This window comes from Typopeltis vanoorti, chromosome 6, assembly GCF_054136105.1.
Source record: "Typopeltis vanoorti isolate ZY-2024b chromosome 6, IOZ_Tvanoo_1.0, whole genome shotgun sequence".
In the NCBI taxonomy this organism is placed as follows: Eukaryota; Metazoa; Arthropoda; class Arachnida; order Uropygi; family Thelyphonidae; genus Typopeltis; species Typopeltis vanoorti.
Window position 1 is genome coordinate 97,051,522 of NC_143554.1, and position 13,339 is coordinate 97,064,860.

General features: G+C 35.0%; 1 protein-coding gene across 1 annotated transcript in view; it reads left to right on the forward strand.

Annotated features, from left to right (window-relative positions):
• Nucleotides 1–13,339, forward strand: part of LOC150105732 (sarcalumenin-like) — an 86,808-nt gene that overhangs the window by 15,473 nt on the left and 57,996 nt on the right. The window contains exon 2 of the mRNA XM_090394542.1: nucleotides 7,980–8,222. Coding sequence (XP_090250668.1) covers nucleotides 7,980–8,222 — 243 coding nt within the window. The remainder of the gene's footprint in view (nucleotides 1–7,979; nucleotides 8,223–13,339) is intronic.

Consider the following 13,339-nt stretch of genomic DNA (forward strand, 5'->3'; position numbering starts at 1 on the left):
CGATCCTCCTTGATGATAATCACTGCTGTGTTGATCATTGTCTCTGTGATGGACGTTGAAGGTCTTCCCTCACGTTCAAGATCTTCCACATTTTGGCTTCCTTCCTTAAAAGTTTTATGCCAGCGAAAAACACTTGCCCTTGACATTGCTTCATCGTGGAAAGCTTCACGTATCATGTCAGTAGTGTCCGATGCCGATTTTTGCAAACGGACACAAAATTTAATCTCATAACGATGTTCCAAGGACGCTTGCATTTCGACGACTGGTCGCGGCTCGTAGGCGCGCCGAAACAAGCTTGCATTTAGTCAAGTGACACTCTGGCACATCAACCTGTATACGCCATCTATCAACCTCTTTTGTTAATACAGACAGCAACATTTCTTTATTCCACAGAAATTAATATTGTGATGAGTGGTTTTGTGACAGTAAAATTAGTCTTATTACTTATTGAACAGCCCTCGCATATTACTTAGTTTTAACACTTTTACGAATTTTAACACGTTCTGTTGAATTTTATTGCTGCCTTGGGAAATCGAACTCACACACATCTAATTAATAACAATAGTTTTTAGTTAGATACTGTGTTTGCCCATGCAACATATGGTTTTGTTTCAGTCTATACAGCATAGTTTCTGTATGAGGGGACATGTGGTTCATTAATTAGTGTGTTTTTATCCCAGTTGTCTCTAATTGCACTATTTGTTGACAAATATATTACACAGACTCCTCATACCTTATTCACTGGCATAATAAAAGTACTTGTTTTTATTGCCTCCGCAGTATAGTGGCTGTTAGGGAGGGCGTGTTGTTTACCACTGCAAGCCAGTTACCATCTCCCCACATGAACTTGTTTAAGCTTTTTTTCATGTGTGAAGTATATGCGAAACTTTTGTTGGTAGCAGAAAACTAGCTCGGATGACAGTGATAATATAAAACAAGTTTTGATATGTATATAAAGTCAGTATCAACAGTCCCTGATTACGAACGCATGATGAAAGGGATGGGATGATTTGGAGCTTCCCTGGAGAGCATTCAAAGTAAATACAATTAACCACTGCTTTGAAATGAAACATATGAATAAGCAATATTTACTAATATTCATTAAGCACCGAAATACGCAGGAAGCAAAGTTTGTGAACCAACACCAATGTGTGAATTTTTGCATTAAAATATAAAAAATAACAAAAAAGAAATAATAAATAATAAAAGTTAAATACGTTTCTTTTAAAATAAAAAAAAATCTACTTAGTCTTAAAACATTTTAAATTTGTTTTCATTATTTCACGGCTCCCCTCAACAAAACGTACGGCCCCCAAGGGGGCCGCAGCCCACAGTTTGGGAAGCGCTGTTTTAGACCACAGAAAAGCGGGACTTTCAGTGTCTGCAAAAATGATTATTCATCAAGCAAAATCGATAACCACTAACAGAGGCTATCGCCAACTTTACTGGATCAACATCATGGTGTTCAAGATTCATGAAGAGAAACCAACAATGTATGTGGACTAAAACAAAAATATCACAGAAGATGCCAGTTGAATATGAAGAAAAAATTATTGAATTTCATTATGTAAATTCATTATAATATTCAGTGATAAAGTTTTTTTCCTAAAAAATGTATACGAAAAAGAGGGTATGTCTTATAGGCCGGTGCATCTTATATGCCAGCAAATACAGTATATGTGATTTATATAGATGAAGAATAACAGTAGAGATAGTGTGCACTATCTGCCTATGTTTACTTGAATTCTAAAAAGCAAAAATATAAGAAATATTTGCTTACACAGTAATGTAGTTTTATTTCTGCAATTATAAATAGTTGATTTCTTTATGATTTCCATTCTATCTCTGTGTCTTTTGAGTAACATATTTTTGCATCTTTGTTAATATATTTCTTAATCCATTGAGTCTTCAACTTTGTTTTCTGAATTTTTTTTTAATTTTTTTAATATGATTTCCATCCTGGAGAGATTGTATGCCACTCATACATTAGTCTGGTATAGATGGACTAATGCTGAAATCATTCAAACCTTAATCAAACTTTGACTGTATGCCAGTTTCAAAGTTTGAGAAAGTAACTACCATTAACTGTTCGTAATTTTTTCTATATATTATTTACATTTAATTTCAGAAACTTTTTACAGTTGTTTCTTTGAACTCTAATAGTGCATTCCTGTCAACTTAGCTGTCACTGAGACATGAGCTAGTAAGCACATGCTATGTGACTTATTCTTATGATTTCATGTTTTGAATGTTGTTAGTGATGATTTCTTCTTTCTACCTGACAAGTCCATTTTATGTTGGAGGAAATTATTGCAGGTTTCTTAATAAATTGTATATATTTTTTCTACACATTAGCCACATAGCTATTTAGAAATAGCTTTGCTTGTTCTTACAATTTTCAAGAAAGTGAAAGAATGATAGTTACCAATTCAGCTAAGCATTGACCATGAAAGCACAGTAGTTCCCTTCCCCCTTATCCATGGGGGATACGTTCAAAGACCTCTGTGGATAGTACCGAACCCTATATATACCTAGGATAAAGTTTAATTTATAAATTAGGCATAGTAAGAGATTATTAGTAATAACTAATGATGTATAATTGTTCTAATAAAATAGAACAATTATAACAACAGACTTTGAAATAATGTTGGATCTAGTATCTTATTTGCCTATGTAATTTTAAATTGTTTATTTCTGGAATTTTCTATTTAATATTTTTGGACCATGGTTGACTGCAGATAAGCGTGTGTGTGTGGGTGGGGGTACCTGTAGAAGAGGCATTCAGTGAGAGAAAAGTCTTCAACTGATTAATTGCTCTCTCTCTCCCCCTCCTGAATAGCATCAAGCAATTCTAGTGAGGCTTTGGCTGCACCAACCAAAACATGTGAGCAGTATTCAATGTTTGGATGGATTTGAGATTTATAGAATGTTAGCAGTTGTATAGGTGAAAAGTGCTTTGTGCAGAAAAGTATTGAGTTCTTTGCTGGCTGCAGAAGCTATGGTTTTGGAGGTGCAGGTGTGTACAAGAAACGAGATCTGTCATGCTTTGATGTCTGAGTGTTACTCATTTTAACGAATTATGGAAACAATTACCATGTTGTAGTACTAACTTCAGTATATTAGTATATATTCCTATATATACACACACACACACACACACACACACAGTATGGCACAAAAAAAAACAGTATTGACTTTGACACCTCCATCAGTACACGTGCTATGAGATATGCCATTCAGCTGTATGCGCATTAATAAAAGAGCACATGTAGAGTGTATGCCTTATATTTAGCTGTAGCAGTGGTGTTGATGTTTGAATAAAAGATGTTTATTGTTGAGCATTATTTTCATTCAAACAGAGTTGGTTTGTTTGTCATTTCCGTAAACATGCCCCAAGCAATAGTGTCATCATTGCCTTAATCTAGAGGTTCCAATGTACTGGGAGTGTTCTGCCACAATGCAAAGGGTGTTCAGAGACCACGAACTGTTAACACACATGAAAATCATGGGCGTGTGCTGGAGCATGTCACCAAAACACAGTCAATGCTGAAAACGGGTAAAACATGGGATACTGAGGCAGTCGCTACAGAGAATCCTTAAGGAGCTAGATGCATTTTAGTCTGTCATTCAGTTGGGTCAGTGTTTAACAGCAACGGATTATGCTGCATGGCAGGAATAGTGTACACGTATGCTGGCAATTGTCTACGAAGATCAGTCCTTCCTCCATAATGTCTGGTTCTCGGATGAAGTGCATTTCCAACTAAGCAGTCATGCAAACAAATGAACCTACAGGTTTCTCGAGACCTAAATTTGTCCAAGAGAGAAACCTCTTCACAGCAAGAAGGTCGCTGCACCGTGTGACTTCCAGCCATTGGTGTAACCATGACCTTGAATAGCGAATGCTACATCAAGAATGTGTTGGTTCTATTCACCCAGGATTTGCATAGGTTGTGTTGTGCTAAAAACATTCTATTTCATGCACAGGTATTCCAAAAGGACGGAGCAATCTGTCATACATCACATTGTTCTAGAACCTCTTTATCAGAACACTTTCCTGGGGGGCTCATTTCACGGTTCACAGAATTCCCATATCCTTCATGTTCTCCTGATCTCCCATCACTTGATGCCTTAGTTTGAGGTATGTTTATGTCATGTGTACTCCATCATTGCCCACCTTCAAACCTTGATGAAATAATTACACAATAGTCCAGCAGATGTCCCAATCCTTGTTCTCCAAGGTGACAGAGAACCTTTGCATGCGCTACAAAACCTGTCTTGAAAGATCATATGGCAAGCAAGTAATCTATGTCATTAATGCTTTATTCGACCAGCATTCCACAATAGTTGTAGATATAGATACATATTATGTGTAAGGATATATTTCTTTGTTAATAAACCCGTTTACTCCATCACATATATTATTGTAATTGATCAGTACTTTTTTTTTTTTTTTTTTTTTTGCATGCCATACTGTACCTTTTGTTCATAACTGTTAGTTTCCCACTTCAGCTTTTCAATTATTGACTTTTATAAGGGAACAATTCAAAAGCTTAATGCACACTTAAGTGTGCAGTAAGCTTTTTCGTTGCACATACACTGCAGCAAGGTTGGTGGCCAAAGGGAAAGAAACCTTTTATACATTATGCACTCTGCTAAATGATTGTATGAGTGTGCATGTGTGCGTGCGTGCATGCATATAAGGATTTGGAGGGCGGGAGATACTTTGCCATGGTCATCATTGCAAGAATTGGAAGAGAAGATATCAGTAAATCAACAATGAAAAAAAAAAAAAAGCTGATCATATGGCAAGATGTCTCTGGAATATCTGTGGAAGGTGGGATACAGTTTCTGAACTAATACTGTGTAGCTCAACCCAAGTCACTAATACCATGTGAAGTTTCATATTGTTCCGATGGAAAGCAACACTTGCATTTAACTAGTGCAGGCTGTTTTTTTGAGCAGCACATTGTGAACTAGCTGCAATTGTGCAAAGAGTAGTAGCTTGTAATTATACCCGCTGTATTCTGTTAGACATGCAACAAAATTTTCTGTTAGTTTGATGGTGCAGCACAATGGATAATAACTAATGATGTGATCATTTTGGTGTTTCTGGACATAGATACGTTTTTATTATATCTACATCTAGTCCAAAAATGGCTTATGACTGGTTTGGCTTAAATCCAACTTTTAAATCCAAATTAAAGGCTATCACTTTTTCAGTGATAGCCTTTAATGTGTTGTTTGCAATGTGAGTCAGTCATTCCTCACAGAGTTCATCACAAAATGATTCATCATCTAATGTAGTTTTTTTTTTTTTTTTTTTTGTATAATTGTGCGTTTGCACATTGTATCTTTTGTGTAGCCTTTGTGCCAAGTTTGTATTCATGCAGTGAGCACTCTCAAATAACTAATTGGAAGCATGAGAGAAAAAAAAAAACAATTTCCATCCCCCCCCCTCACATTTCACTATTTCACACTAAAAACATCATCTTTGCTAGGTATCAACACTCAGCATTGCTTTTGTGTTCGAAGTGCATCGACAGATAAGTACCATCAACCCATGACATTCGCAAATGTGGGAAAAAGAAAGCTTATATGAAGAAAAAGTTCTGTTTTTTGGGTACCATATAGAACATGTGAAAGTTGTACCACTCAGCTACTGAAAGCAGAACCTTGGATTGCCATGAAAACATTCAGAACTGTCTCTGGCAACAAAAGTTTTTCATTATATAGGCAGAAATAAAATGGATGGGATGCATAAATTTTTATTGTTCTTTTTAATTGTTTTTTTCGCACTGTAAGTATATGTAGATAGGATTAACCATACTGTCATTACGTTAACTAGATTTATGTGAAGCCAGATTGATTAGTTGTGACATTCAGGTTAGTGTGACACTTTAAAGGGAAATAACCAGAAGATGAAACATGCACATACAGAGTGTCCATCAAATATTGTCAGTGATAATTAGAATGCCAAGTTTTAATTTGGAGTAAACAAGTGCAATTTTTTGTGCTCCAACATTTCCAGAGTAACTTTAGCAATGCTGTCTCTGATTTTGCATTTTAACTGTTCTGTTGATGTGACCACCATTCTCTGACCCTTCCATTAATAACCTGGTAAAGTAGAAGCAGGATTATTTACTAAATAGTCAAGCAGTCACCCAATTCAAGAACAAAGCCAAGTTTTTGATTTCACAGAAAAGGAAACATTTAAACTGTCTTTCAATGAGCTAACAGCTGAGAGATACAATATGCATCTCTACAGCTTAGAAATACATGATTGTATCTCCAAATCCCAGTGTAGCATGAACGTTTATAAAAGTTTGTAGGTGATTTTCATTGTCTAGCGAGAACCACCACTTTGCTTATTGGAGGCATGAATTGACATGAAAAATACCATACAGCTTAGAAATACATGATTGTATCTCCAAATCCCAGTGTAGCATGAACGTTTATAAAAGTTTGTAGGTGATTTTCATTGTCTAGCGAGAACCACCACTTTGCTTATTGGAGGCATGAATTGACATGAAAAATACCATGTCGTGGCATTAAAGCAGGATTCCCAGTTTATATAATCTCTGGCTTATCAGTAATACTAATGTGCTGTAAGTTTCTTATGTAACCTTGCATTTCATTACTAGATTTGACATAAAAATTAGGTGATAAATCGGAGATTATGAAAGAGGTTAGTTGCTCTCAGTACTAGTCAACAGGTATACCAAAGCCAATTTGTATATACACTTTGCTTCTCATAATATAATAATAATAATAATTTATGATTATATGACCTATGTAGCTCAGTGGATGTGGTGTTTGCAGACCACGCTGCTTAACCGCACAAAGGAAGACTTCTTGGTTTCGAATCTAGTCAGCGACTAGAAGAAATTTTTCTAAGCCTTTTTTCGACCGGTTCCCGAGTTAGTCTATCTCTGACATGGGCAGGTGGGTTTTTTCTCCTGTAAACTCATGAAAATTGACCGTAGAACCCACATTATTTCAGACATTAAATACGAGACCACGAGATGGCGGCATTTGTTGAGCCGTCTCTCTTCACTGCATGCCGCTTAATTAGTGATAGCCTTGGGCCATCTATCTCTGATTGGGTTCCAGTGGAGATTGAACTGCCCACTCAGTCTCCAAAAGTTAGATAGGGCTAAAAATGGCCTCGCCTACTCCCTATATACGGGAATAAAAAGGCATTAGCTGATTTTTTTTTTTGACGATTATTATAACACTCTCCAGCAGCCTCCTTATGTTAGCTACTATACTGTTTTTTGCATTTTGCTGTTTCATATTGTTGATTGTTTAAAATTTGTTACAAAATAACAGTAAATAGATGGCAATACTAGATTTGACAAACTAACCTCTCTCATGATCAGTGATCATGATAGGGGTTAGTTGCTCTCAGTACTAGTCAACATACCAAAGCCACTTTGTAGATATACTTTACTTCTCATAGTATAATAATAATTCTGATTATTATACCACCCTTCAGCAGCCTCATTGTGCTAGTTACTATATTGTATTTTGCATTTTACTGCCTCATATTGTTGATTGTTTAAAATTTATTACAAAATAAATAACAGTAAATAGATGGCAATATTGTTAATATTTCTTTGTGGAGTTAAATAACAGTATGTATGTGGATAAATTATGAAGCATGCATTTTCTAGTAAGCAAATATTGAAATACCTTTTGTCCTACCTATCTACCTACTTTTCTTCCCAAAATGTTTACCTAGAGATATATGCTCAAGCAGTTGCATACATTGCATATTGCAGGCAGTTGTGAAGTTTTCCCTCCCTTATGGATTAAATCAAAACTCATCTGATTTTTCTAAGATTAGGCGATTGTACTATATTGTATTCTTATGTTTTCACATATTTGTTTGTATACATTTTGATTATACATTCATATGTTTATTTTCTTACCACATCTAATCCATGTGGAACGCTTATATTTGTTTCTTTAATTAACAGCACATCAGACAAGCTCAGAAAACAATCATAATGGTGGGACAGAGCATATTACTGCTAGAAAGTTTGGAGAAAGAAGCCGAGATCACTTAGTGTCAACATTTCATTTAGATGAACCAAATAACATCAGTGAAGATCCACATGTGATAGAGATACTACAGAAACTTAATAGGATATATACTAATTCTATTAAGCCTCTTGAAAATGCATATAAATTTAATGAGCTGAATACAAATATAATCTCCGGTAAAAATTTTACATTTTATAGTAATATTGTAATTTCTTTAATTATCATCTATATAAAATGCAATCAGTCCTGGACTACTGAGACAGTTCCTGAACCTCAGCTTAACATAGCTAGCCAGAATATGTAACGTAATTTACTGTTGGCTGAGTTTATGAAACAGATACACATAGTTCATTTTAAATTAAAATCATATATGTTGCATTTTGTGTCCTGGTAATGTTATTGCTATGATTTTATAATATCTTTGTATCTGTCATAGCTACTGTTTTCAATATGTTATGAAGCAGAATGTTTTATGTTCACTACATGGCAAAAATTTCTCAACAGAATTTAATAAAGCTTAATCGATAAAAAAAAAAATAAAAATCTTACTCTACTATAAAATCCATTCAATATTTGATACACTGCATTGCATTCACAGTATGGATTTATTGCATGCTCGCTCGCTCTCTCTCGTTCATAAGTTAGAAAGTTGGACAATGAAATGACCTTAAAAAACATGCACACTATCTGAGTAAGTGGAGAAAACTATGTCAATATGTTTCTTATTTATTCTTAATGTATTTCACACTTATATTAATGCTATTTACTACCTTCATTTTCTACAGACCTCTCTCTGGTCTGTAGTCTTTAAGGAGGTGTTTTATTTCTAACCTAGCCCTTAGATCCATAAGATAAAATATTTGCCATCTTCACTAAAAATTTTGCCTAAATAGTTGAAAAGTTTTATTTTTTCTATAGGGTCTCCATTCAGGATGCAGTTCATGTTTTCATGTTAAATCCTATTTTGATGCTCTTTTTATTACTGATTTTCATGCTAACTTTTACAGCAGTTATTCAATTATAGTTTAGGAATCTGTAGATGTGAATTGGATTTCTTTTGCAGTATAACAGTTTCTGCATACAAATCTGACATTGCCATCTTCAGTTTTGATATCAGGGTTTTATATATATACACACACACACAGTGTTGTGCCCATTAAGTCATGAGACAACAATTTAATTATTATGTCAAAGCAAAGAACTGCATTTGGAATTGTCAATTACACATATTCAAAATAATTTCCCTACAACTCCATACAACGTTTACGTCTGTTGTATGAGTGTTCAAAGATACGGTGGAAGTCCTGAACAGGAACCCCCTTCAGTCTCTGGGTCACACCATGTTGGATGTACTCAATGTTGCTGAAGTGCTCCCCTTTCCAAGCACACTTCATTTTTGGCAAGAGGAAAAAGGAGCCAAATCTGGTGAGTAGTGAAGGAAGGGGGGGGGGTTCAATCTTGCAGGTTGATTTTGAAGCCAGAAAGTGCTATACAGGAAGTGCACAGTGCATGTGTGTGTTGTTATAATACTGACCATTCATTGTGGTGCCCTCAGGAACAAATTTGTGGTGGATATGTCGAAAAAAATTATCTAGATACATAATTTTTGCAACCTGACTTTCTTCTGCTGAGGAAAAGACGTTCCACGCCATTCAATGCTCTGACATTTCATTTCCAGATCAAACTTGAAAACACCAACTTTCATCACCGGTGACAATTCTTTACATCACATCATGATTTTGATCAACTGTATGGATGCAGTTTTTTTTGACAGCATGCAACCTGGTGCTCTCTCTATTCTTCCTTTCTTTTAGTGTTACATGGTGATCAGTATTCATTTTAGAAATTATGACTTTACAACCATGTTATAATTGTATCATGATGTAGTTTCTAAATAATTAATTCTTTCATTTTATTTGTATTTTGTTTTTACATATATATATTTTCACTAGAGGTCATACCAATAGATAACCGTTGATCAAATCATTGTCTCTTTAGCATGCTGTGTGAAATGTAACTCAGCTTGTCCCTGTATATACTCCAGATGATGACCTTAATATGAAGGTCAAAATGTCGGGAAATTAAAATAGTTATTTATAACACTGTTGTAAAGTCCATACTCTCTATTCTTGTGTCAACGTGTGCAGCAAACATACTTTGAACAAATCTTCCTCTTGTGCAAATCTCTTTCTAAGATTAATTGGGCCATTTCCTTACCAACACCAAGCTATACAGCAAGTAGACTAGTGTTTATTTGCCTGTTATGGGCAATAGTTTCCTTAGTTTTCACCACATTTTCATTTGTCTGTGCAAAAACTGGCTGTCCACAACATGATGCATCCTCCAAGGACTCCCTCTCCTCTTTAAACATTGAAAACCAGTGGAAAACACCTGTGCAACTTTCGAGTTGGGTGATGCAGCAGTTTCATGCGGCTCAGATATCACTGTAAACTTTTTTTAGGTCTTGGAACACTCCTGTAACAGTTTTTCCTAATTTACAGTAAAATTTTATTACAGCTCTTTACTCCATGACACAACTTCTGACATGCTCCATTCACACACACTGTTACTTCAACAGTTGCCATATGAAAACTGCTGCATCACCCAACTCAAAAATTGCACCTGTGATTACAACACACTCTAGCGGTCAAAACCATAAACACATTTTTGAAAGTTTTTCCACTTGGTTATCCTATAAATTAAAGATGCCAAGAAATTATTTCTTTCTTTAATCCGTTATCCAAGTGTAAGCAAAAAAAAACCAAGACTATAATTTCTTGGCATCTTTAATTTATAGTATAAACAAGTGGAAAGACTCAACATCTATCTCTAATCCAGAGTATTTTAGTAATCAGGTGTTGACACCTTTTGGCTGCTTGTATATGGAAATATGACTTCTTCATTACTTCAATCACTTCTGGGTCTGGCTCCCACTGATGAGACATCAATAATAAAGGTCGAAAGTGAAGTGAAGTCATTATCCTCTATATACAAGTTGCCCAGTAGTGAAGTTACTTCACATGCAAACTTTGTTTGCTTACACTTGAATGTTGGATAAGTGAGAAATTAATGGATATGGACTTCACCACTTTCATAACTAATTCTATGAATCCAGTAATCTGTGTCACAGTATGATACAGATTTCTATCCAAATATATTTCCACAGATTCTCATCCTCAAGTTCTTTGGCACAAATCACCCATCGCATTTCTGCTCTTCCTTTATCCCATTGACTACTGCTCTTAGTTTTCTGATTTGCAATGCCTGCTTTGAATTCTTAACAGAAGTTATTCTTATTGGTATGAGTACTTTCATTCCACAATACAACTTGTATTCTCAGCCTGTATTTAAGCCTTGGCACTCCAACATGTGTTCCAAGGCAATTTGCTAATTAAAACAAAGTACATCAGAAGCACTTTTAAACAGTCTTCTGTATGCTGCAATGTTGTACACAAAATCAGGTGATGAAAAGACATGCATGATCATCAGGTGATCATGCATGTCTTTTTATTACTTTTTATTTTTATTTATTATTCATACTATCAGGACTGCTTACTTATTTCAACAACAATGCGAAGCACATTTTGAGGTAAGTTATATTTTCTATGTAAATTACTCTTTCTATATTCTCACCCTTCTCAATTTTTATTTTTTTCTGAACTCAGTAAATTATACATCTTCTAAATTGTATAAATGCATGTGTGGTTCCTCCACTTCCATGTTATTAGGACTACTTAACCTATTTACATGAGGATAGGAAGTAGCATGTTTTGAGGTAAGTTAATTTCTAATTTAAACTCATCCTCTTTTTTTGTTCTTTTTATAGTAAGAATCTGTACTGTAAACATATGTACTTTTGCACAGACATAGTATGATTTTTAGATGCACAAGACTGAATATTTCCATTATCTGCCTGGATGCTGAACAAATGAATAGGGATGAGCTAGCAACATGGGACTTAATTAGTCAAACTGTATTACATACTAGCTTAAATCAAATGACAATTATAGTAGGAGATGAAATGTTGCAAAGTTGAGAAAAATTATAAGTAGCACTGCCAGTGGCACACTCAGGATTTAATCTTGGGGGAGAGTTGAGTAGACGATTTGCGAATACACACTATGCAGTGCATATGATCTATGACTGAGCATCTGCAGTCATCGCCAATACATAATAAGTAGTATAGAAATAGAAGACACAATAGAAGGTGGCATAATGTTCTATGGGCTCTTGAAAAACAAACTGAGAAAAGAGCACTGTAAAAGGAATTAGGGATAATAAAGATGACATGAAAACTGAAGATAAAGATATTCTAGATGTCTGGTGTACTTACTTTGAAAGACTTAAATAAACAAGATATGATAATAGGGGTAAAAATAATTGAGGAATGCAATCAAAAGCACATATTCATATCTAAGGTAGAAAAAGCCATCAAAAACCTGAAATGTGGAAAGACAGTTGAAGTAAATGATATTTGACCAGAAATGCTTTAATAATGTTTTACAGTGGCTATACTGCATAATTCAAATTGCCTGGTCACAGGGTTAAATTATTGGAGTAGAGCTCCCATAGTGCCCACCTATAAAAAAAGAGAAATAAAACAATGTGAGAATTATAGAGTAATTTTTTTAATTAGTATTCCTGGTAAGACTTATGTAAGCATATTGGAAAAGAGGCTATGAATAACTGTGGAAGAGAAAATTAGAGAACAAGCTCTGCATATATGAACCACATTATGAAGTAGTATTAAAAACAGCTTATAAGTGGCTTAAGACAAAAAAAATTCCAACTTCATTCACAAACTATGCTAAAGTCTGCACCACTTGCAAAAGCCATTATTAACAAGGCTACACCCAACTTTGAAAGGATTAAATATAGAAAATTCACCACCTGTGCTATTGGCAGCCTCAAATAATAAAGAAAGTCATCAACAATTTCTTTGACACCTGGAGAAGTCAACTAATCAGTCACCATTATGGGAACTGAAAACCAATATGGATTTCACCACTCAAGATCCACAGTATATCTCCTTACCTACGTCACATACCTCTAGACATGTGCCATGGAAAGGTTTATAGAAATCTATACTGTTGCACTTTTAAGGAATTTGATATGATTTAGCAATAAGGGCTTCTCAGCAAATTGCCATTTTATGATCTGCTTTACTCCCTTTGTGACTGGATTGCCATTTTTCTCTTGGGCAGCTCACTTGTTTTCCTTGACCTTGTTATTTCATCCACCGTCTTCCTCATATACATAAATGGCCATCTCACACAGACCCATATATACACAC